Here is a 27,082-nt window from a genome sequence, read left to right on the forward strand (position 1 = left end):
TTTTCCAAAGTATTTGTACCATTTTTTACTCCCACCAAAATGTGTGAGCATTCTGGCCATCCACACCAACACCTGGTCTTGTAAGTCTTTTTAATTTTACCTATTCTGGTGTATGTGTAGCAGTATCTCATGTTCATTTTTAATGCTTATTTTAATGTGTATTTACCCAATGACTAATGATGTTGAGCACCTTTTCATATGTTCATTAACCACATCTATCTTCCTTTGTGAAATGTCTGTTCAAACCCTTTACCCGCTTTAAAATTTGCATATTTGTCTTATTTTTAAATTGAAAGAGTTCTTTATATCCTGGATACCAGTCCTTTGTCAGATATGTTTTGTGAATATTTCTCCTACTTTGTGCCTAGCCCATTCATTTTCTGAAATGACGTATTTTGTGGAAAAGTTTTTCATTTTGATGAATTCTAATTTATCAATAGTTTTTATTGCTTTCTGTGTCCTGTCTGAGAAGTCTTTGTCTACCCTGATTGTCAGATTTCTGATATATATTTACTACTTATAAATTGATGTAGCCATTAAAAATTTTTACTTAGGTCTTGAAGCTTTCACCCAGTGGTCAGACCTTCTCACTTAGGACCTTATGGTGGCTTAAAAGAAATCTAAATATCTCAGCAAAAAATGTAAAGACAGTGGTTTTTATCACTGCTTCAGGGTTATTTTTTTCAACACTCAGGATATTTTATAGTTTTGTTAAGTGATATATTTAGAGGATGGGAAGGGATGGCAGAAGTGTATTATTCTCAGGCAAGGGAGAGGAGAGTATAAATTTGCTATGGGAAAACTCTAACATCCCTCTCTTTTCCCTCATTCTTCTCTATACTGGCTATTGCCCACCTTCTCCTTCCACTGTTGTCTCTGATCCAAGGGATCATAGCTTCTAGGCTTCCTTGATTCCAACACCTAGAATTGTTAGTATAGCTGAAATTTTGCCTAAATTTTAAAGCTCTCTAGAGATCTGGACAGTGTAGGGATTTGCATCATCCCCAAGAGAACTATCAGATTATAAGTAAAGTAGTGATCTGTATTAATAGACCTACCTGCACAGGTGTTCAGTTTAACCATTTTCTCTGTTAGAGCAAGCAGTGATTTTGGGTAAAATATTTGAGCCTGAAAACTGACTCTTCTTGAGACCAATCAAGAGTTGATTGAGGAGAAATCTATCAGAATTTTTAGAAGATATCCAGTAGCATTATGGATGAGTAATTTTAGATATCATCTTAAAGGTTTCAGTTTTTGTTTCAAGGAGACCTTTTATAGATTTTTATTTCATTAGAGAAGGATACAGAGAAGCAAAAATGTAAACAAAACCAAGAATCTCTCAGAACTAGAGTGGATATTGTAGGTGGGTTTGAGTGTACTTTGGGGCTCATCATACAAAGAATCAGTATAACGTGATGAGTTTTGCAAGGATTGGGAAGCCCAGTATGTAGTACTGAGAGTTCTGGTTGCCAAAAGTCTGCTACTTACAGAAGTTAATCAGAAGTCCAGTGTCTACAAGGTTTACCTGATCCTAGCTGGGAGACCTCTGGGTTCTCTAAAATGGAGTGATCTTCACAGGACTGTGGAGTGAAGAATAGTTTACCCAGTTACCAGTGGAAATACTGTTGTTGTTATACTTACCACAGAAATCTTGAAGTGAATGACTGTGTCCCAGGATCTACTTTTATTTGTGGCCCTGAAGGCTTAGAATGGCACAGGGCCTTCCAGTAGATCTTGGGTAGCCAATTATATATGTATATATACAAAATTTATTTATTTATTTAGGCATGAGAGATGAGTTTGGTGGTGGTGCTAGCAGTGGATATTTACTGCTTGTGGAAAACTTAACAGTTTTTTCCAGTGGCTTTCTTTGAGATCTACCAAGATTTTCTTCCCAGCCATTTTTATTAACCCAGGAGTGAGATTTGTTTATGTTAAAACAAATATACTGCTCAGTGACCATATCAGGATGTTCATAATCACATGATCCAGTGGCACTTGATCAGTGCTAAAAGCTCTAAGGGGGCCAAAGTGATCTTTTAACTCCTTATACAATGAAAAGTTGACTTTGAGATCTGAAAGACCCACTTCTATTTATTTTGTTCTACTGTCTCCTCTAATCTCAGCATCCCTATTATGTGTGCTTTTGAACTCTGGGGTAGCAATGTTGAAAATGACATGGGATGAAGATCAGTGACTTGATTTTTTTATACCCTTTTCTTTACTCTTATTTTTTATTGTTACAGAAGAAGCTACTATGGAGGAAACTGGGCCAGTTTTAGCTTTTCAGGACTGTTGTCCTGGCTAAAGGAACACCAGGTAAAGTTCTTATCTGATTTTTTAATCTACTAGGTTATATTTTGTATCACATAACAACCCTTCATTGAAGAAGACACGGAGTTTCATCTGTAATATAGGATTGATAACTTATTTTTATTTACTTATTTAACAAAAACTGTGCAGCCACCTTTTCAGCTAATATTTTTCCGATACCTCTAAAATATAGATTTCACTTTTTAAGTATAAACAGATAACGTTGGCTGAATAATAAATCATATATGTTTCATACCATTTGCTAATTACTCTGTACGCCCAAATATCACGCAAGATTTTTTTTCTCCCAGTCTTTCAGAAAAAATATTTCAGTCCTTATAAAATCTCACATATTACTAGTTGTTCTTTCAGTTAGTATGTTTTGGAAAAAAACCTAGTGTTTGGGGAAGATACATTAATTTGAAATGATCTCAGTCATTGGTGGTTTTACATATTTATAGAAGTCACCTGACAGAATCATACCTGACAGAAAAACAAAATGCAAGGAAATAAACTATAAATTTAGTAATTTTTTTTCCCTAAGGGTAGGATCTCACTACTACAACTGTTGGATATCATTGTAAAGAAGTTTTTAGAGATCATTTACAGTGTACGTTTAACACGGGGAGTTGATTGTCATGCAGTTTACCAGTTTTTATGAGGCATTAAAAAAACTGTCCTAATTTTATGTAAATGGTGCATGTGGCTTGAAATGGAATTCCTCCTGAGAACATCATACATAGAACCAGAAACTGCTGTATTTCAAAAGGGTTCAGACATTTGGGAAAGGAGGATGATAGACTCTAGAAAATTGTATTCAGTTAACTAAGAATGATACAGCTAAGACTTAACTAAGCACTTACCATGTACCAAGCTAAGCATTTTAGTTTTCTTGATTGATTTAATGGTATATATGACTCAAATAGTGTAGTGATGACAAAAACATTGACATTGAAGGTACACTGACGATTCAGTTTGAATCTTATTATTGTATGAAATGAGAGTGTGGAGAAACAAGCAATATTTGTAAAGTAACATTTCATGTAATAACTCAAACTATGTATAAATCAAGAAAATAAATGTTATAAATAGATTCATTTAACTGTTTAAATGAATATGCCTCAAATATTTCATGTGAATATGCCTCAAATATTTTATGTTGATCAGAAACCCTTTTTTGAACCTTATCCTTGGGAAGTGTGTGTGAGGATCGCCTCACGTTGAGGCATATTCAATACTTCCATGCAAAAATTTAGTCTAGATTCTCAGAACAACAGCAACAAAAATACCCTAATTGTCTGAATGGAAAATTTTTGGTGAGTGAAGGGATTTTTAAAAAATAAATTTTGGTAATGGGTTAGATTTATTAAAACAAAATATTTTTGTAGATGATTCTTTTATTTTAATGCTTCTTTTACTCCAACATCTTGACTCTGTCACCATATCCTTTTTCCCTTCACTCTTTGTCCCTGGTCCATAGTTCTTTTTTCAGGCTGCTAACCCCTGTCTATATGTTCAAAGTTCCCGTACTTCACCTCCTCTTCTATTTACGTTGGAATGTTTAATGCTGTCTAATAATTACACTTGATAATAAGAGCCATCTGCCACTACTTTTCTTCAGCTTAAAATATTAAATTCAGGACAATGCAGCCTTTTAAAAATAATTATTGCCCTACTTTATGAAATCTGTAACTTTAGAAATTTTCTGAGGTGAATTTGCTTAAAACAAAGGCTACTGTAGTTATATTTCACTACTAGTTTGTTGACTATATATAATACATTAAAACATTTTTCTCTCTGAGAGATGTGTAACAAATGGATTAAAATTTTAAACAGATTAAAAATTGATCCTTGGCCTTTGGAAAATGTATATCTTGACATCTTCAAAAATCCCCTGTATTCAAATATTGTATCATGTAACTTTCTCCATAAAATATAATTAGGAATTATTGAAAAACTTAAAGGGCCACTTTCAATCCTTAGTGAGAGTTTATATACTTTGTTATACGTTCTTGTTTTTATTGTATTTCTAAATATAAAATATTCAGGTCGATTATTATAAAGTCCTTAGTTATATTGGGCTGAGTACTTTTCAAAAATACTTTTACATATAATCAAAATTTGACACGGCTAGTGACCAACCTTCAAAAATCTGAAAGTAAGCAGAATGAAGTAATTTTGGGCCTGCTATTTTAACAACAAAATGTAAAACTTTATTATTAATAAGTAATATGTGCATTTTGATGGGATGAGAGGAAAAGCGTGAATTTAGAAAGGTATAAATTTTCTCAGAAAAGTAGAGGTTCAGAGTACCCAATTTAATTACAATTTCTTATCTGTATATTGTTTAGGAAAACAGTGATATTGTAAATGAATGCACACTGTGGCAAGAGAAGATCCTTGAAAATGAAGAAGCTATTGCTCTTAGCAGGAAGGACAAAACCATTCAACATGTGGAAGTGATTTGTTATGCCAGGTATGAAAAGTATTAACTTACAATAAACTATGTTCATGACTTCTTATTCACATGTCTTCAGAAGAAGCCAGCAGTAAGAATTTATATGGCATTGGTTGCTACAAGTCTACTTGATATGCTGGTTTGCATTTTTTAAAATGTAACATAAGTTTTGTTATGTTTGTTCATTTGTAATAGTTTTTAGATTCCACATATAAGCGATATCATGTAGTACTTGTCTTTATCTGACTTATTTCATTTAGCATAATACCCTCTAGGTCCATCAATGTTGTCGCAATTAAACTTCAAAAACCAACAAACTCATAGAAAAAGAGATCAGATTTGTGGTTACCAGAGACGGGGGTGGGGGTGTGGGAGGTGGCAGCAGGGTGCAGGGAGGATTGGATGAAGGCAGTCAAAAGTTACAAACTTCCAGTTATAAGTAAGTACTAAGGATATAATGTACAACATGATTAATATAATGAACACTGCTGTGTGTTATATATGCAAGTTGTTAAGAGAGTCAATCCTAAGAGTTCTCATCACAAGGAAAAATATTTTTTCTATTTCTTTAATTTTGTATCTGTATGAGATGATGAATGTTCACTGAACTTATTGTGATAATCACTTCATGATGTATGTAAATCAAATCATTATGCTGTACGCCTTAAACTTATACAGTGCCATTATGTCAATTATATCACAATAAAACTGGAAGAAAAAAATAAAACTTTCAGTTTTCTCTGTTTAGATAATATATTAATGACTTATAATTTACTGAGCTCTTTTATTTTTACTTTTATTAAAAAAATTTTTTCCTTGGCCGCACTGCGTGGTATGTGGGATCTTAGTTCCCAGACCAGGGGTCGAACCCACACCCCTTGCAGTGGAAGCATGGAGTCTTAACCACTGGACCTCCAGGGAAATCCCGCGAGCTCTTTTAAATACATTATTTTTTGGTATTTTTTTATTAGTTTCTGCTTTATAACAAAGTGAATCAGTCATAAATATACATCTGTTCCCATATCCCTTCCCTCTTGCGTCTCCCACCCTCCCTATCCCACCCCTCCAGGTGGTCACAAAACACTGAGCTGATCTCCCTGTGCTATGCGGCTGCTTCCCACTATCTATCTACCTTACGTTTGGTAGTGTATATATGTCCATGCCTCTCTCTCGCTTTGTCCCAGCTTACCATTCCCCCTCCCCATATCCTCAAGTCCATTTTCAAGTAGGTCTGTGTCTTTATTCCTGTTTTACCCCTAGGTTCTTCATGACATTTTTTTCTTAAATTCCATATATATGTGTTAGCATACAGTATTTGTCTTTCTCTTTCTGACTTACTTCACTCTGTATGACAGACTCTAGGTCTATCCACCTCATTACAAATAGCTCAGTTTTGTTTCTTTTTATGGCTGAGTAATAGTCCATTGTATATATGTGCCACATCTTCTTTATCCATTCATCTGATGATGGACACTTAGGTTGTTTCCATCTCCGGGCTATTGTGAATAGAGCTGCAATGAACATTTTGGTACATGTCTCTTTTTGAATTATGGTTTTCTCAGGGTATATGCCTAGTAGTGGGATTGCTGGGTCATATGGTAGTTCTATTTGTAGTTTTTTAAGGAACCTCCATACTGTTCTCCATAGAGGCTGTACCAATTCACGTTCCCACCAGCAGTGCAAGAGTGTTCTTATTTGATCCTTACAATGCTCCTGTGCTAGGATAGAGCAAATAGTATTAGTTAGATTTTTCACAGAGTCCTCAGTGGAGCTCAAAGAGTTTAATTTGCTGAAGGTCACATGGCTTGATAAATGTCAAGGCCATACCTAAGCTAGATAGTGGTGGAGTCCAAGATTAAAGCCCAGGGGTTTTTAATCCTAATTCAGTGTTCTTCTGACTCTTAGATAACATTAAGTGTAGCAAAATGGAAAATTATAATTTTGAATTAAAAAAATCAAATTGAGTGGCCATGACATCTGGGGGCATATTTTTGTAAATCCAGAGAAAAGTGGGGGGGAAGTAATGTTTTCAGTGTCTCCTTCTGAGTGAAAGGATTAATTGTTTTAAAACAATTGGAATAGTTTATTTTTTCAGATGACATGTTTGATGGGCTGAAAGGTAACAATCACACAGTTCAGTTCAACTGTTATGGAGTTATGGAGTTGAGGGATTTAGAAATCAGACTGTCAAGCTCTTTAATAGTAATTAAAACTTAAAATCCAAGATATTAGAAATTTTTCAGGACGTGTACTGTCACCATACATATCCTTGTTGTGGCACAGTGATAAGCGTGACCTGAGCCTGTGAAAAGTTGGGGAACCTGTGGTTGATTTCTTAACCTATATTCATATCTGTCAGGTGACTAGCATTTTCTGCCATTAATACATAGTTAATATTCTATGATTTTCTGCAAAAGGACAGCCTTTGAAATGTCAGATACGTATTACAATTTGCATAATGCTAAATGGCATTCAGTATGGAAAGGTGTAACTCTCTGATATTGTTTAGACCCAGCGTAGACAGATCTAGAACAGAAGGTGATCTCAACTGAAAATTCATATGCTTTAATGAAACCAAGAGTAAACATTTGGTAACTTTCTTGTGTGTCCATGAATACTACTTGACTAGAATATAGTGGCAGTCACACTCAGGCCCTTTGAGAGGTACTTTTGCTATTTCAAGGCCTTTGATTTCTCTATGCTTCATGACAATTAGTGTTTATGGTTTCTGGTGACTGAAATGACACATTTTGAGTGCAGATGAAATCATCTTGTTTTTTATTTCTGATCTCTTCAGTTTCATTTTTGGAACTTCTGAAAGTGATAAAAGATTGGTGGTGGAAGGTTTGTTTTAAAACAGAAAAGTAGGACTCTGCTATATATTTTCATTGTCCATTAGAGTGTGGAACAAGAGGTGAACTGGGATAATGTTCTATATGTCTTCATTTACTTGGAAAAGGGTAGCTAGTTATTAATGCCATAGTAAGCAGGATGAGCCCTAAGAGCATCCAGTGGGGGAATGTACAGAAAATCCACCTGTCTATAATAAGTGCTACAAACATGAGTAAACAGGAATAACAGTACCTTTCTTAACCCCAGCCAGACTATGGCATCCTTAACCTTTTGGATCATGACCACAAACTTGGCATTATATGAAAAGGACTAGGGCCAAAATACCTGTCACAAAGATTTACTTTATATGAGAATTCATCACCCAGGACCCACTAGCTTAAATCAAAAACTTTGTTGAATACATATTTCTGACAACCCTATTTTCTGGTTTTCCTACTATAGTAGTTTAAAGCGGCAAATAGGAAAGGGGTATCTGCTGGAGGCAGGCACACTGAGAACCACACTGAGACCAGGGTTATACTTCTGCCTTTATGATTCAACTTACTGTGTGATACTGAGCAAAAGATGTCCCCTTGGACTAGGTCATCTCAGAAGTCCCTGTGGGCTCCAACATGCTGCTGTTTTACGTGTTAGTTGATAGACTAACAGAGGAAAAGTAGACAGAATCAGAAAGCTGAGAGCAGGCTTTGGGCCATTTAGTGTAGGGGCAAATGGCTTCGAATCAGGATCCCTCAAAGACATCACTGTATTATAGCACAGTATAACAATTGATGATCATAATTCTATCCCGATGTCTTCAGGCAAAAGTTAAATTATGTTCTCTCTACTCCACTTGAAAAGGTGGGGATATTTGAAATACACTTTAGAAAGATGAATATTAAAACTGATTAGAGGGCTTCCCTGGTGGCACAGTGGTTAAGAATCCGCCTGCCAATGCAGGGTATGCGGTTTCGAGCCCTGGTCTGGGAAGATCCCACATGCCGCAGAGCAACTAAGCCCATGTGCCACAATTACTGAGACAGTGCTCTAGAGCCCTTGAGCCACAACTACTGAGCCGTCGAGCCACAACTACTGAAGCCCATGCGCCTAGAGCCTGTGCTCAGCAACAAAGAGGAGCCACCGCAATGAGAAGCTCGCACACAGCATCAAAGAGTAGCCCCCTCTGGCCGCAACTAGAGAAAGTCGGCAGCAACAAAGACCCAACGAAGCCAAAAAAAAAAAAAAAACTGATTAAAATAAAAATTTTATCATTTTAAGAGATTAGTTTTGGTTTTCTTAGAAAATTCCCTCATTTTCTCCCTAAGAAATGATATCACTATATAGTAGATCCTCAACGTTCTTGTGGGATACATCACAAAATTCCTTGTGAATCCCCTTTTGTAAATATGTAATGAAAAATATGGTGCAGGTTCCTGGCTTTTTGTTGTTATTGCTTTGTTTACATATGTGTTATTGATGTTACTGTTACATTTTGTGGAAATAGTGTGTGTGTGTGTGTGTGTCTGTGTTTCATTCTGTACAGTTTTAACACATATGTGGGTTCATGTAACCATCATCACAGTCAGAGAACAGATCAGTTCCATCACCACAGGGATCCCTCCTGTTGCCATTTTATAATCACACCTCATCTCCTTCCCCAAAGTCCTAACTCCTGGCAACCACTAATCGGTTTCCCAACTCTATAATTATGTCTTTTTTTTTTTTTTTTTTTTTTTGTGGTACGCGGGCCTCTCACTGTTGTGGCCTCTCCCATTGCAGAGCACAGGCTCCGGACACGCAGGCTCAGCGGCCATGGCTCACGGGCCCAGCTGCTCCGCGGCATGTGGGATCTTCCCGGACCAGGGCACGAACCCATGTCGCCTGCATCGGCAGGCAAACTCTCAACCACTGCGCCACCAGGGAAGCCCCCTAATTTTGTCATTTTTGAGGACATTATGTAAATGGAACTGTACAGTATGTAACCTTTTGCCACTGGGTTTTTACACTCAGCATAGTTACCCAGAGATTCATCTAGGTTGTTGCTTGCATCAGTATTTTGTCCCTTTTTATTGCTGAGTAGTATTCCATGGTAGCAGTGTACCACAGTTTGTTTAGTCATTCATCCATTGAAGAACATCTGGGCTGTTTCCATTTTGTCTGTTACAAATAAGAATGCTATAAATGTTGGTTTACAGGATTTTGTGTGAACGTAAATTTTTATTTTTCTGGGATAAATGCCCAAGTGTACAATTCCTGGGTCATATATATGTTTAGTTTTAGAGGAAACTGACTTTTCCAGAGAAGCGGTACCATTTTACATTCCTACCAGGCATGTGTGAGTGATTCAGTTTCTCCGTATCTTCACCATCATTTGGTGGTGTAACTTTTTTAGTTTAGCCAATCTTATAGGTGTGTAGTAGTGATATCTTGTTGTGGTTTTAATTTGCATTTCCCTGATGGCTGATTTTGAATATCTTTTCATGTGCTTATTTGCCACCCATGTGTCCTTTTTGGTGAAATATCTGTTCATGTCTTTTGCTCATTTTTTAATTGGATGGACTTTTTTTTTCCTGTGGAGATTTAAGAGTTCTTTATATATTTTAAATGTGTCCCTTGTTAGATATGTGGTTTGCAAGTTTTTCCCCCAGTCTGTAGCTTGTCTTTCATCCTCTTTACACAGGGTATTTTGCAGAGCAAATGTTTTAAATTTTGATGAGGTCCAATTTATCAAATTTTTCTTCTGACTCTTGGCCTAGCTGTAGAGCCAAGAGATTTTGTCCTATTTTTTTAAAAAAAAAATATTGTGTAGTTTTACGTTTTACATTTAAGTCCATGATCCACTTTGAATTATTTTTTGTATAAGGTGTGAGGTTTAGGTCAATGTTCATTTTTTTTGACCTAAGGATATCCAGTTGCTTCAGTACTATTTGTTGAAAAGGCTGTTTTTCCTCCATTGAGTTACTTTTGCATCTTTGTCAAAAATCAACTGGCTGGACTTGGATGGTCTATTTCTGGATTCTGTTTTCTGTTCCATTGATGTCTATGTCTTTTCCCGCACCAATGTCACACTGTTTTGATTACTGCAGCTATATAGTTGGACTTAACATCAGTTCGAATGATTTCCCCCAATTTATTCTTCTTTACCAAGATTGTTTTAGCTGTTCTACAGTTTGTGCCTTTCCATATAAATGTTTTAATAAGCCTGTCCATGTCTAGAAAACATTGCTGGAATTTTGATAGGAACTGCAGTAAAGTTACAGATCAACCTGGGGTGAATTGATATCTTTATTATTTTGAGTCTTCCAATCCATCAACAAGGTATGCCTCTCCATTTAGGGAGGTCATCTTTGATTTCATTCTACAGGATTGTGTAATTTTCAGCATACCAGTTCTGTACATGTTTTGTTAATTGTATACCTAAGTATTTAATTTTCTTTGGAGCAAGTGCAATTGTAAGTGGTATTATTGCCTTTTTAATTTTGGTTTTCACTTGTTCATTATTCGTATCTAGAAATATAATTGGTTTTTATGCATTCATCTTTTATCCTGAAATCTTGCTGAACGTGCTTATTCTAGGATTTTTTTGGTAGATTCCTTCGGATTTTTGCATAGCCAGTCATGTTTTCTGCAAAGAGGAACGGTTTTACGTCTTCCTTTCCACTGACTTTTGTTTTAGTCTATTTTCTATTGAGAGTCATGTGTTTTCTGTCCATAGCCACATACTGCAAGTTAATTGTATTTTCTGCTTATCCTTAGGCTCACTTAATGAGCATTTTTTTCATAAAGGAAGTTATTATCACTTCCTGAGGACTGTGTAATTATACGCTAATGCTGGGCAATCATTTAGGTTCTCTCACTTGCTAATTATCTTGATCTTGTACACTACTCTCTCAGCATATGCAAGTCAAATCCACAATCTGACCAAATGACAAATTACCAAAAGCCTTACACTTTAATGGTCATTCATGCCAAGAGTTTATTTTATTTAGTTGCATCAGGCATATAGAGAGAAGTCAAACCTCAATCCTTGGTAAATTATGCATATAGAATATTGTTTTAAATATTGATAATTTGGTAAATTTCCAAAATATCATGTAAAGATAGCTTTATAATGATATGAATGCTGAAATATTATGACTTGTCTTCCCATCTTAGACCAGATGAGTTAGCTTATAGAGTTGACATTTATTAGGCCAAAATCTATGGTTTGATTCTCATAGATGTCGCTTGATATTTCATCAAGGAAGAATAGTGTCTATCTCTTGGCCACAAACAATATTATAGTCATAACCAGTAGCCTTTTGATTTTTAATCTTTGATTACAAGGAGGACAGGGCAAGGATGCAAGTAGATCAGTGCAAACCCATCACCACTGCTTGGAAAATACCTCAAACTACATGGCAAGTCAGTAACACCATATTCTAATGTAAACATATAGGATAGCACATTAGTTTTTTTTATGATTGTTGACTTTACTTATTTTCAAAAATAATTCTTAAGTGTTCAATCTAAAGGTTTTAGTGATCTTTTGAACATTAAAGTTAGTATTTTTTGGTTATTGCATATTTAGGCTAAATATTAAAAGAGAAATTGTAAGGATTAGTCTCTTTTCATAACTTAAGTCCAGTTATCACAGATTCTATAAAGAACTACCCAGATTGTTTTGTTTTATCAGTGATTTGTTACCCTGAATGCTGCTTGTAATAAGTGAGATAATCTCTAGTTTGGGCCAGAAATACTTTTGCTATACATAGATTATCTTTCTTTGAAACAAATTTTGTGATTATACAGTTGACTTATAGAAGGGAAGAGTAAAAGAACTATAGCATTTATTGTATATTATCTTTGTGGCAGCTGCTATAACTTGCTTCCTTACATATTTTATTTCATTCAGTTTCATTTAATCTGTGCTATGACCAGGGAGAGCCAGAGATAGGAGAACCAGGATTTGAGCCCACATCTATCTAACTCAAAAGTTTCTGCTGTTTCCATTGTGTCACGTTGTATTTCAGGAATCAGATAAATACATGTATGCGCATCAAGGAAGCCATTCCACCAAGTGAATAAAGTATTTCCTTTGTGAAGACTAGCACCTAAAGAAGTACATTTACTTCTTTAATTTACTAGAATAGTGTTTAGAATTGTAAAGTAATTATATCTATATTGGGGAATTAAAGTGCCTAACTCCCAATGTTTGGAAGATAAGGGATGAATCCAGTAACCTTTAGTTGTTGTGACTGTAGTTTGTACGCCACAAGATACAGTAGTTTAGGTGAGGGAATAAAAGCAGCTGCTATTTCTGGTTTTAAATATCCAACAGAAGATGAAAAGGCACAGTACATTAGTTCACACTTAATTTACGCAAACCCAAACAGTTCTTAGGTAAAAGATGATTGCCTATTAATTACATGATGTCATGTAGTTTCTTTAGTGAGAAGAGATTTTTTTTTTTATTATTATTTTTTTAATTAGTTTCTGCTTTATAACAAAGTGAATCAGTCATACATATACATCTGTTCCCACATCCCTTCCCTCATGCATCTCCCTCCCTCCCACCCTCCCCTTCCCACCCCTCCAGGCGGTCACAAAGCACCGAGCTGATCTCCCTGTACTCTGCGGCTGCTTCCCACTATCTATCTACCTTACGTTTGGTAGTGTATATATGTCCATGCCTCTCTTTCGCTTTGTCACAGCTTACCCTTCCCCCTCCCCATATCCTCAAGTCCATTCTCAAGTAGGTCTGTGTCTTTATTCCCGTTTTGCCCCTAGGTCCTTCATGACTTTTTTTTTTTTTAAATTCCGTATATATGTGTTAGCATACGGTATTTGTCTTTCTCTTTCTGACTAACTTCACTCTGTATGACAGACTCTAGGTCTATCCACCTCATTACAAATAGCTCAGTTTCGTTTCTTTTTATGGCTGAGTAATATTCCATTGTATATATGTGCCACATCTTCTTTATCCATTCATCTGATGATGGACACTTAGGTTGTTTCCAGCTCCGGGCTATTGTGAATAGAGCTGCAATGAACATTTTGGTACATGTCTCTTTTTGAATTATGGTTTTCTCAGGGTATATGCCCAGTAGTGGGATTGCTGGGTCATATGGTAGTTCTATTTTTAGTTTTTTAAGGAACCTCCATACCGTTCCCCATAGTGGCTGTACCAATTCACATTCCCACCAGCAGTGCAAGAGTGTTCCCTTTTCTCCACACCCTCTCCAGCATTTATTGTTTCTAGATTTCTTGATGATGGCCATTCTGACTGGTGTGAGATGATATCTCATTGTAGTTTTGGTTTGCATTTCTCTAATGATTAATGATGTGGAGCATTCTTTCATGTGTTTGTTGGCAGTCTGTATATCTTCTTTGGAGAAATGCCTATTTAAGTCTTCTGCCCATTTTTGGATTGGGTTGTCTGTTTTTTTGCTATTGAGCTGCATGAGCTGTTTATAAATTTTGGAGATTAATCCTTTGTCAGTTGCTTCATTTGCAAATATTTTCTCCCATTCTGAGGGTTGTCTTTTGGTCTTCTTTATGGTTTCCTTTGCTGTGCAAAAGCTTTGAAGTTTCATTAGGTCCCATTTGTTTATCTTTGTTTTTATTTCCATTTCTCTAGGAGGTGGGTCCAAAAGGATCTTGCTGTGATTTATGTCATAGAGTGTTCTACCTATGTTTTCCTCTAAGAGTTTGATAGTTTCTGGCCTTACATTTAAGTCTTTAATCCATTTTGAGCTTATTTTTGTGTATGGTGCTAGGGAATGATCTAATCTCAAACTTTTACATATCCCTGTCCAGTTTTCCCAGCACCACTTATTGAAGAGGCTGTCCTTTCTCCACTGTACATTCCTGGCTCCTTTATCAAAGATAAGTTGGCCATATGTGCGTGGGTTTATCTCTGGGCTTTCTATCCTGATCCACTGATCTATCTTTCTGTTTTTATGCCAGTACCAGACTGTCTTAATTACTGTAGCTTTGTAGTATAGTCTGAAGTCAGGGAGCCTGATTCCTCCAGCTCCGTTTTTCGTTCTCAAGATTGCTTTAGCTATTCGGGGCCTTTTGTTTTTCCAAACAAATTTTGAAATTTTTTGTTCTAGTTCTGTGAAAAATGCCATTGGTAGTTTGATAGGGATTGCATTGAATCTGTAGATTGCTTTGGGTAGTAGAGTCATTTTCACAATATTGATTCTTCCAATCCAGGAGCATGGTATATCTCTCCATCTATTTGTATCATCTTTAATTTCTTTCATCAGTGTCTTATAGTTTTCTGCATACAGGTCTTTTGTCTCCTTAGGTAGGTTTATTCCTAGATATTTTATTCTTTTTGTTGCGATGGTAAATGGGAGTGTTTTCTTGATTTCATTTTCAGATTTTTCATCATTAGTGTACAGGAATGCCAGAGATTTCTGTACATTAATTTTATATCCTGCTACTTTACCAAATTCATTGATTAGCTCTAGTAGTTTTTCGGTAGCATCTTTAGGATTCTCTATGTATAGTATCATGTCATCTGCAAACAGTGACAGCTTTACTTCTTCTTTTCCAATTTGGATTCCTTTTATTTCCTTTTCTTCTCTGATTGCTGTGGCTAAAACTTCCAAAACTATGTTGAATAAGAGTGGTGAGAGTGGGCAGCCTTGTCTTGTTCCTGATCTTAGTGGAAATGGTTTCAGTTTTTCACCATTGAGGACAATGTTGGCTGTGGTTTTGTCATATATGGCCTTTATTATGTTGAGGAAAGATCCCTCTATACCTACTTTCTGCAAGGTTTTTATCATAAATGGGTGTTGAATTTTGTCGAAAGCTTTCTCTGCATCTATTGAGATGATCATATGGTTTTTCTCCTTCAGTTTGTTAATATGATTTATCACATTGATTGATTTGCGTATATTGAAGAATCCTTGCATTCCTGGGATAAACCCCACTTGATCATGGTGTATGATCCTTTTAATGTGCTCTTGGATTCTGTTTGCTAGTATTTTGTTGAGGATTTTTGCATCTATGTTCATCAGTGATATTGGCCTGTAGTTTTCTTTCTTTGTGACATCCTTGTCTGGTTTTGGTATCAAGGTGATGGTGGCCTCGTAGAATGAGTTTGGGAGTGTTCCTCCCTCTGCTATATTTTGGAAGAGTTTGAGAAGGATAGGTGTTAGCTCTTCTCTAAATGTTTGATAGAATTCACCTGTGAAGCCATCTGGTCCTGGGCTTTTGTTTGATGGAAGATTTTTAATCACAGTTTCAATTTCAGTGCTTGTGATTGGTCTATTCATATTTTCTATTTCTTCCTGAGTCAGTCTTGGCAGGTTGTGCATTTCTAAGAATGTGTCCATTTCTTCCAGGTTGTCCATTTTATTGGAATAGAGTTGCTTATAGTAATCTCTCATAATCTTTTGTATTTCTGCAGTGTCAGTTGTTACTTCTCCTTTTTCATTTCTAATTCTATTGATTTGAGTCTTCTCCCTTTTTTTCTTGATGAGTCTGGCTAATGGTTTGTCAATTTTGTTTATCTTCTCAAAGAACCAGCTTTTAGTTTGGTTGATCTTTGCTATCGTTTCCTTCATTTCTTTTTCATTTATTTCTGATCTGATCTTTATGATTTCTTTCCTTCTGCTAGCTTTGGGGTATTTTTGTTCTTCTTTCTCTAATTGCTTTAGGTGCAGGGTCAGGTTGTTTACTCGAAATGCTTCCTGTTTCTTAAGGTGGGATTGTATTGCTATAAACTTCCCCCTTAGAACTGCTTTTGCTGCGTCCCATAGGTTTTGGGTCGTCGTGTCTCCATTGTCATTTGTTTCTAGGTATTTTTTAATTTCCTCTTTGATTTCTTCAGTGATCACTTCGTTATTGAGTAGTGTATTGTTTAGCCTCCATGTGTTTGTATTTTTTACACATCTTTTCCTGTAATTGATGTCTAGTCTCATAGCATTGTGGTCGGAGAAGATACTTGATACAATTTCAATTTTCTTAAAATTACCGAGGCTTGATTTGTGACCCAAGATATGATCTATCCTGGAGAATGTTCCATGAGCACTTGAGAAAAATGTGTATTCTGTTGTTTTTGGATGGAATGTCCTATAAATATCAACTAAGTCCATCTCGTTTAATGTATCATTTAAAGCTTGTGTTTCCTTATTTATTTTCATTTTGGATGATCTGTCCATTGGTGAAAGTGGGGTGTTAAAGTCCCCTACTATGATTGTGTTACTGTCGATTTCCCCTTTTATGGCTGTTAGTATTTGCCTTATGTATTGAGGTGCTCCTATGTTGGGTGCATAAATATTTACAATTGTTATATCTTCTTCTTGGATCGATCCCTTTATCGTTATGTAGTGTCCTTCTTTGTCTCTTCTAACAGTCTTTATTTTAAAGTCTATTTTGTCTGATATAAGAATTGCTACTCCAGCTTTCTTTTGATTTCCATTTGCATGGAATATCTTTTTCCATCCCTTTACTTTCAATCTGTATGTGTCTCTAGGTCTGAAGTGTGTCTCTTGTAGACAGCATATATATGGGTCTTGTTTTTGTATCCATTCAGCCACTCTGTGTCTTTTGGTGGGAGCATTTAGTCCATTTACATTTAAGGTAATTATTGATATGTATGTTCCTATTCCCATTTCCTTAATTGCTTTGGGTTCGTTATTGTAGGTATATTCCTTCTGTTGTGTTTCTTGCCTAGAGAAGTTCCTTTAGCATTTGTTGTAAAGCTGGTTTGGTGGCGCTGAACTCTCTCAGCTTTTGCTTGTCTGTAAACGTTTTAATTTCTCCATCAAATCTGAATGAGATCCTTGCTGGGTAGAGTAATCTAGGTTGCAGTTTTCTCTCCTTCATCACTTTAATTATGTCCTGCCACTCCCTTCTGGCTTGTAGGGTTTCTGCTGAGAGATCAGCTGTTAACCTGATGGGGATTCCCTTGTGTGTTATTTGTTGTTTTTGCCTTGCTGCTTTTAATATGATTTCTTTGTGTTTAATTTTTGACAGTTTGATTAATATGTGTCTTGGTGTATTTCTCCTTGGATTTATTCTGTATGGGACTCTCTGTGCCTCCTGGACTTGATTAACTATTTCCTTTCCCATATTGGGGAAGTTTTCAACTATAATCTCTTCAAATATTTTCTCAGTCCCTTTCTTTTTCTCTTCTTCTTCTGGAACCCCTATAATTCGAATGTTGGTGCGTTTAATGTTGTCCCAGAGGTCTCTGAGACTGTCCTCTGTTCTTTTCATTCTTTTTTCTTTATTTTGCTCTGCAGCAGTTATTTCCACTATTTTATCTTCCACCTCACTTATCCGTTCTTCTGCCTCAGTTATTCTGCTATTGATCCCATCTAGAGTATTTTTCATTTCATTTATTGTGTTTTTAATCGATGCTTGATTCATCTTTAGTTCTTCTAGGTCCTTGTTAACTGTTTCTTGCATGTTGTCTATTCTATTTCCAAGATTATGGATCTTGGAAATAGAATCTTGGATCAGCTTTACTATCATTATTCTGAATTCTTTTTCAGGTAGACTGCCTATTACCTCTTCATTTGTTAGGTCTGGTAGGTGTTTATCTTGCTCCTTCACCTGCTGTGTGTTTTTCTGCCTTCTCATTTTGCTTATGTTACAGTGTTTGGTGTCTCCTTTTTGCCGGCTGCAGGTTCGTAGTTCCCGTTGTTTTTGGTGTCTGACCCCAGTGGCTAAGGTTGTTTCAGTAGGTTGTGTAGGCTTCCTGGTGGGGGGGACTAATTCCTGTGCTCTGGTTGTTGAGGCTCGATCTTGTCTTTCTGGTGGACAGGTCCACGTCTGGTGGTGTGTTTTGGGGTGCCTATGGCCTTATTATGTTTTTAGGTAGCCTCTCTGCTAATGGGTGGGGTTGTGTTCCTGCCTTGCTAGTTGCTTGGCATAGGGTGACCCGCACTGTAGCTTGCTGGTCGTTGACTGAAGCTGGGTGCTGGTGTTGGGATGGAGATCTCTGGGAGATTTTCACTGCTTGATATTCTGTGGAGCTGGGAGGTCTCTTGTGGACCCGTGTCCTGAAGTTGGCTCTCCCACTTCAGAGGCACAGCACTGGCTCCTGGCTGCAGCACCAAGAGCCTTTCATCCACCCGGCTCAGAATAACAGGGAGAAAAAGTAGAAAGAAAGAATTAGTAGAAGAAAGAAAGAGAGAGGGAAAGAAAGGAAGAAGGGAAGAAAGGAAGGAAGGAAGGAAGGAAGAAAGAAAGGAGGGAGGGAGGGAGGAAGGATGGAAAGAAAGAAGGAAAGAAAGGAGGGAGGGAGGGAGGAAGGAAAGGAAGAAAGGAGGGAGGGAGGAAGGAAAGAAAAAGAAAGTGGAAAGAAGAAGGGTGGGAGGGAGGAAAGAAAAAGAAAGAAGGAAAGGAGGAGCGGAGGGAGGGAGGGAGGAAGGGAGAGTAGGAAAAAAAAGAAAGAGCAGGTAAAGTAAAATAGAATAAAGTATGAAATATAGTAGCGTTATTAAAATTAGAAAGTAATTATTGAAAAAAAAAAAAAAAACCGGACCGATAGAACCCTGGGACATATGTTGGAAGCAAAGCTATACAGAGAGAATCTTACACAGAAGATTACACATACACATTCACAAAAAGAGAGCAGGGGGAAAAATCAAAAATCTTGCTCTCCAAGTCCACCTCCTCAATTTGGGATAATTCGTTGTAAAAAGAGGAAAAGGGCGAGAAGTCTGAAATCTTGCTCTCTAAGTCCACCTCCTTAATTTGGAATAATTCGTTGTAAAAAGAGGAAAAGGGGGGAAAGTCTTAAATCTTGTCCTCAAAATCCACTTCCTCAATTTGGGATGATTCGCTGTCCATTCATGCACTCCACAGACGCAGGGCACATCAAATGGACCGTGGAGCTTTAATCCGCTGCCTCCGAGGCTGCACAGAGAGATTTCCCTGCCTCTGCTCTCACAGCTCCCGGGTCTCAGCCTTGCACCTGACCCCGCCTCTGCGCGTAGGTCGCCGGAGGGCGTCCGTTCTTCGCTGAGACAGGACGGGTTTAAAGGAGCCGCTGATTCGGGGGCTCTGGCTCACTCAGGCAGAGGGGAGGGAGGGGTGCGCAGTGTGGGGCGGGCCTGCGGCGGCAGAGGCCGGCGTGACGTTGCAGCAGCCCGTGGCGCTCCGTGCGCTTTCCCGGGAAAGCCGTCCCCGGGTCTCGGGGACCCCGGCAGTGGCGGGGTGCACAGGCCCCCCGGAAGGCGGGGCGGACAGTGACCCGCGCTCGCACACAGGCCCCGCGGCGGCGGCGGCAGCGGCGGCGGCGGCGGGCCGCGGCGGCGGCGGCGGCGGCGGCGGCGGGCCGCGGCGGGTGGCGGGCGGCGGTGGCGGCGGCGGCGGCGGGCGGCGGCGGCGGCGGCCCACGCCCGTCTCCGAGGTCCGTGCCTTACCCGCGTCTCGTGCCTGTCTCCGGCGCTTCCCCAAGCAGCCCTCTTAATGCCCTCTCCTCGCGCACCAGGAAACAAAAGGGAAAAAAGTCTCTTGCCTCTTCAGCAGCTCCAGACCCTTTCCCCGGACTCCCTCCGGGCTAGCCGTGGTGCACTAACCCCTTCAGGCTCTCTTCCTGCCGCCAGCCCCAGTCCTCTCCCTGCGCTCCGACTGAAAGCCGATACCCGAACCTCAGCTCCCAGCCCCGCCCGCCACGGCGGCCGAGCAGACAAGCCTCTCGGGCTGGTGTGTGCCTGAGGGCACCGGTCCTCTGTGCCAGAATCTCTCCGCTTTGCCCACCGCACCCCTGTTGCTGTGCTCTCCTCCGCTACTCCGAAGCTTTCCCCCTCCGCCACCTGCAGTCTCCGCCCGCGAAGGGGCTTGTAGTGTGTAGAAACCTTCCCCCTTTCACGGCTCCCTCCCACTGGTGCAGGTCCCGTCCCTATCCTATTGTCTCTGTTTATTCTTTTTTTCTTTTGCCCTACCCAGGTATGTGGGGAGCTTCTTGCCTTTTGGGGGGTCTGAGGTCTTCTGTCAGCGTTCAGTAGGTGTTCTGTAGGAGTTGTTCCACGTGTAGATGAATTTCTGATGTGTCTGTGGGGAGGAAGGTGATCTCCGCGTCTTACTCTTCCGCCATCTTCCTCCGGGGACCGAGAAGAGATTTTTGTCTTTCTAAAATATTGGCAAGAACTTGTACCTTTTTTGTCCTTTCTTTTTTTTGCATAATACTGAACATTGTTTCCCCCGTTCTGGCGTGATAATGTTAAAACAGGATGAAAACTTGCTTCTTAGATTTACAGATGAACCAGCTCTTTGGTGGATTGATACTAAAATAAAGACATTGTAATAGTCATCTAAAATTCTGTTTATTTACTTTAGATTCTAAAACTTTAATTTAAAAATTTTATAAGTAACATGAGCCTTTTAAGCAAAAACATAATAATACCAATAAGAAGAAAGAAATACAAAATTTAAAAAAATGAAAAATCACCTATAAGTTTTATAATTTAGAGGAAGCTATAATTTACCACTGTGTACAAGTAAGTTTGTTTTAGGCTATAAGTGACACAGTGCCCAACTAAAAGTGGGTGGGTAGGTGGGAGGGTAGGCAGGTGGGTGGATTGGTTGGTCCTGTTGCAGAATTTACTAATTGAGAATCTTAATCACATAAGAGTTGGGGTAGGTGCCCAGCACTTCTCTTAGCTTCCTGTCCAGAGTTACAAGATAGTTGCCACGATTCTGAACAGGTTTTCACACAGCAGAAATCTCAACGTGAAATGAAGGGGGAGAGATTTTCTTCTAACATGTGTATGCTTTTGTTTGTTTGTTTGTTACTATTATACTAGGGAGTCTTTACCAAAGCCCCCAGCAGATTCTCCCTTGTCTCACTGGCTAAAACTACATAACCTGCTCACTCTTAAATCAATCACTCTTACTAACAAAGGGCAGTAAAATTACCATAATTGGTTTTAATCAGTCATGATCCATCCCCTAGTTCTGGGTACCTTCTGCCTGATATTGGAACAAAATTGCAGCTCTTATGGCAGGGAGGAAGCCAATAATCGTTGTTGATTAGGCAACCAATAGTACCTACTGTACACCACCTTATGCTATTTTGTTCTTGGAGAAATGTGACAAGAGGTTGATACTTCAGCTATATTCTACTGAACGTGTTAACATTTTAAGTTGGTAACAAATAAGGAAATATATCTACCAATATATTATATTGCAGCAATTCAAAATCGACTACAGTGGTTTTTTTATATTGCTGTTTTCTGGAACAACAACTTCTTGATAGTCTGATTCTTATGAGTAACCATTAAACATTTATTTGCAGGAATAAACAGCTGGGTAGCAGTGTAACGTGTACTGTGAAAATCAAAAGTGAATGGCCTTAGCACAAAGTGCATACATCAAAGTAAAAGAATACAATTTCTGCAACAAGCTATACTGTGGGGAAAAATGGTGCAAATGACTGAAAAATAAATAGTGAACACCTGTGCTGAATAAATTAACCAGCTGGTTGGCAATTTTTCATTTGACTTATCTAAAAGGGTGACTGTTACAAGGTATTAATAAGACATATTCACTTTGAGGCATTCCCTTGTTACTACCATTAATTGATAAGCGATACTAGATAATATCAGAATTTATACCCCTAAATTCTCAGAGTTATATGTAGATTGTGGCAAGCGGTAAAAAGTGCATTCAACTAAGCAGTTATTCAGCAGTTGCAATTAGGTAAAATTATCTCAAAAATATTGTTACACTGTATTGTAAATATCCTTTGAAATTCATATAAGCAACATAAGTGACATTAGATTTCATCTGTCAATTTATTTTCATATTAAAAATTTTTATAAGAACTAATGATGCAGATTTTTCCCCTTTGTATGTTAAAATCATAGTAGTGTTTTAGAACTCAAAGCCCTCGAGAGCTTATAATTCAGCCACATTCATTTACAAATGGCAAATGTGTTTTTATACTTTTCAGATACTTTAAAATTAATAAAATTGAGTTATTATTCTGAAGTGTTCTCCAAAGTTTGAATTATTTTTTTAAGAAAAAAATTTTTTTAACCACAGTATAAAGTTTTAAATTTGAGGGATGATAAGTCCTTTTTGATAAACAGAATTTTGCTTGCTGAGGAATTAAGTGGAATTTGGGGAGTTTTCTGGTGTCTTTATAACTTCTAGTTAGGTATTAAATTCAATGTTGGCAGAACTCCAAAAAATATTTTAGTTGTCGTTAATGGAAAGTAAGGAAACAATAGTGTTTCTATTGCATGTGTTTTCCATAGTGCTAGGAATTTCACCAGATTATGATGTTGAGAATAGTAAAACTTAATAGCTTATGCATGTAGAACAAATTCACAAAGAATAACTCCTTTCCTTAAACTTATACCCTTAATTAAGTATTTGGACTTATATTTTCCAGATTGTCCAGTACTGGTTAATGCATTTCATTCACTCTAGAAAGCTCCCTTTCTCAGAATATAATAGAGAGCTACTGACCAGATAGTAGCTGTGCTCACTTTCCATGGTGTCATCATCATGCTCTGTAATAAGAGAAATTGCCATATTCTGTCTTACCTGTAAAGTATAATTAATTATCCTGCCATTTCTTAGTTTAATCTTTAGACGTGGAACTTTTGGCTGAAAGTTGTCACCTTAGATCCCTCATGGAACACACTTTGGTTTACTGGTTTGCAAAATAATGCAAGTGAATGCAAAACATGAACAATTCTGTAGAAAATATACAAATCACATTTCATATTATTGCTCTTCATTTTTAATGTTGCTTAATGGCAGTGGTGCTCCTTTGTGGTTATGTGGCCAGAGAGCTTTCAACATGTGATTAAAAACCTAAGAACACATGTTTTGAGTTGCCTATTGACCTGTGGAAAATTTAACAATATCTTAGGTTTGATTAATATCTTATGTTTGATTAACCTTTTGGAGTTTATGAAAAATACTCTTCATATATGTTAGCTCATTTATCTTACAAAAGCTTCATGAAAGTTAAGGCAGATGAATGGTCTCCCATTTCGTAGATGGAGAATCTGAAAGGTTAAGTGACTTGCCTAATATCTGCTAAGTAATACACCCAGGACTAGAATTTTCCCACTACCGTTTCCTAGATCTGAAAATTGTTTTGACATTAATGATATCATCCTTTTTTCATTATATTTAATTGAAATTACTAGATTATAACAGTAACAATGGTATTTTATTTCTTAACATTTAAAATAAGTTATTCTTTCCTTGTAACCTTTCTTATTGTAGTGTTTTTTGTGTTAATTTCAATGAGGCACTTTTTGTTCACTGCCCACAAACTTTTTTTTTAATTATTTCTTTTATTTTTTTATTTTTTTAAAATTCTTTATTGGAGTATAATTGCTTTACAATGGTGTGTTAGTTTCTGTTTTATAACAAAGTGAATCAGTTATACACATATATATGTCCCCATATCTCTTTCCTCTTGCATCTCCCTCCTTCCTACCCTCCCTATCCCACCCCTGTAGGTGGTCACAAAGCACTGAGCTGATCCTCCTGTGCTATGCGGCTGCTTCCCACTAGCTATCTGTTTTATGTTTGGTAGTGTATATATGTCCATGCCACTCTCTCACCTTGTCCCAGCTTACCCTTACCCCTCCCCATATCCTCAAGTGCATTCTCTAGTAGGTCTGTGTCTTAATTCCCATCTTGCCCCTAAAGTTCTTCATGACGATTTTTTTTTACATTCCATATATATGTGCTAGCATACAGTATTTATTTTTCTCTTTCTGACTTACTTCACTCTGTATGACAGACTCTAGGTCCATCCACCCCACTACAAATAACTCAATTTCGTTTCTTTCCATGGCTGAGTAATATTCCATTCTATATATGTGCCACATCTTCTTTATGCATTCATCTGTTGATGGACACTTAGGTTGCTTCCATGTCCTGGCTATTGTAAATAGAGCTGCAGTGAACATTTTGGTACATGACTCTTTTTGAGTTATGGTTTTCTCAGGGTATATACCCAGTAGTGGGATTGCTGGGTCATATGGTAGCTCTATTTTTAGTTTTTTAAGGAACCTCCATACTGTTCTCCATAGTGGCTGTATCACTTTACATTCCCAACAACAGTGTGAGAGGGTTCCCTTTTCTCCACACCCTCTCCAGCAATTATGGTTTGTAGATTTTTTGATGATGGCCATTCTGACCAGTGTGAGATGATATCTCATTGTAGTTTTGATTTGCATTTCTCTAATGATTAATGATGTTGAGCATTCCTTCATGTGTTTGTTGTCAATCTGCATATCTTCTTTGGAGAAATGTCTATTTAGGTCTTCAGCCCATTTTTGGAATGGGTTGTTTGTTTATTTTTTCACACACATACACTGTATTTTATTTTTACAAGAGATAAATAAACTGACACCAAGCATTGTAAATGGATGACCACAACAAAAGAAATAATGATTGCAATTACCAAACACGAAACATACTCATACTATGTCATACTATTGACATTCAGTCCAGTAATCCTCTGATGGAACAGCTCCTTTACTTTGCAGTGAAAGCTGATTTGTATGTTTTTTGCCTCTGAGTCCTTGTGGGATTTTTTTAAATTCAAACAGAAAGTCACAAAAATTATAATCAGCCTCATCAGTTCACTCAGTCCCATGTAATTAATTCTTTTTTATCTTGATCTTTTGTTAGCACTTTTATGAATTCATCAGTTTTCCATTAGAGTTCTGAAAATGCTTATTCTTTCAGTTCAGCAGTATAGTCAGTTACCAGAAACCTGTACTTGTCAGAGTCTTTTCCATGAACTCCTTGAAGAGGAAACCCTTTTATAGGAACATTTTTGCAAAAGCATCACAGTACACCCAGAACTGTCTGTAAATGGCAAAAGACTTAAAAATGACCACAGTTAAAGATTTGATGAAAGTTCATAATAATGCAGCTGACAAGGAAATTTAGTTATTTCTGTGATACACATTATAAAGTAATAACTAGAATTATGACTTATGATACCAGAACATATAAGATTTCTAGAAATTTCATGTAATGTCTGAAACATTTATATTAACATATTTCCATACAGATAACCCAAAGAAAGTTTAGTATTAGTTGTTTTTTGTTTGTTTGTTTTTTTATACTGCAGGTTCTTATTAGGCATCATTGTTATACACATCAGTGTATATATGTCAATCCCAATCGCCCAACTCAGCACACCACCATCGCTACCCCACCGCAGTTTTCCCCCCTTTGTGTCCATATGTTTGTTCTCTACATCTGTGTCTCAACTTCTGCCCTGAAAACCGGTTCATCTGTACCATTTTTCTAGGTTCCACATACACGTGTTAATATACAATATATGTTTTTCTCTTTCTGACTTACTTCACTCTGTATGATAGTCTCTAGATCCATCCATGTCTCAACAAACAGTGCAGTTTCATTCCTTTTATGGCTGAGTAATATTCCATTGTATATATGTGCCACAACTTCTTTATCCATTTGTCTGTCGATGGGCATTTAGGTTGCTTCCATGACCTGGCTATTGTAAATAGTGCTGCAGTGAACATTGGGGTGCATGTGTCTTTTGGAATTATGGTTTTCACTGGGTATATGCCCAGTAGTGGGATTGCTGGATCATATGGTAATTCTAGTTTTAGCTTTTTAGGAACGTCCATACTGTTCTCCATAGTGGTCGCATCAATTTACATTCCGACCAACAGTGCAAGAGGGTTCCCTTTTCTCCACACCCTCTCCAGCATTTGTTGTTTGTAGATTTTCTGGTGATGCCCATTCTAACTGGTGTGAGGTGATACCTCATTGTAGTTTTGATTTGCATTTCTCTAGTAATTAGTGATGTTGAACAGCTTTTCACATGCTTCTTGGCCATCTATATGTCTTCTTTGGAGAAATGTCTATTTAGGTCTTCTGCCCAATTTTGGATTGGGTTGTTTATTTCTTTAATATTGAGCTGCATGAGCTGCTTGTAAATTTTGGAGATTAATCCTTTGTTACTTGTTTCAGTTGCAAATATTTTCACCCATTCTGAGGGTTGTCTTTTCGTCTTGTTTATGGCTTCCTTTGCTGTGCAAAAGCTTTTAAGTTTCATTCAGTCCCATTTATTTATTTTTGTTTTTATTTCCATTTCCCTAGGAGGTGGGTAAAAAGGATCTTGCTGTGATTTATGTCATAGAGTGTTCTGCCTATGTTTTCCTCTAAGAGCTTGATAGTGTCTGGCATTATATTTAGGTCTATAATCCATTTTGAGTTTATTTTTGTGTATGGTGTTAGGAAGTGTTCTAATTTCATTCTTTTACATGTAGCTGTCCAGTTTTCCCAGCACCACTTATTGAAGAGGCTGTCTTTCCTCCACTGTGTATTCTTGCCTCCTTTATCAAAGATAAGGTGACCATAAGTGCATATGTTTATCTCTGGGCTTTCTACCCTGTTCCATTGATCTATATTTCTGTTTTTGTGCCAGTACCATACTGTCCTGATTACTGGAGCTTTGTAATATAGTCTAAAATCAGGGAGCCTGATTTCTCCAGCTCCGTTTTCCTT

The 27,082-nt window shown here is 37.5% G+C and overlaps 1 protein-coding gene across 3 annotated transcripts in view; it reads left to right on the plus strand.

Annotated features, from left to right (window-relative positions):
* The window catches only part of CHM (CHM Rab escort protein), a 201,503-nt gene that overhangs the window by 41,159 nt on the left and 133,262 nt on the right, over positions 1-27,082 (plus strand). For 2 of the 3 annotated variants that reach the window (XM_081222066.1, XM_081222067.1), the window contains exons 3-4: positions 2,247-2,319; positions 4,665-4,789. In XM_081222066.1, the coding sequence (XP_081078192.1) occupies positions 2,247-2,319; positions 4,665-4,789 (198 nt within the window). Of the gene's footprint in view, positions 1-2,246; positions 2,320-4,664; positions 4,790-21,851; positions 22,503-27,082 lie in introns of those variants that run through there. The other variant, XM_081222068.1, reaches the window with a different exon arrangement.

Source organism: Mesoplodon bidens, assembly GCF_964165515.1.
Source record: "Mesoplodon bidens genome assembly, chromosome: X".
NCBI classification, from domain to species: domain Eukaryota; kingdom Metazoa; phylum Chordata; class Mammalia; order Artiodactyla; family Ziphiidae; genus Mesoplodon; species Mesoplodon bidens.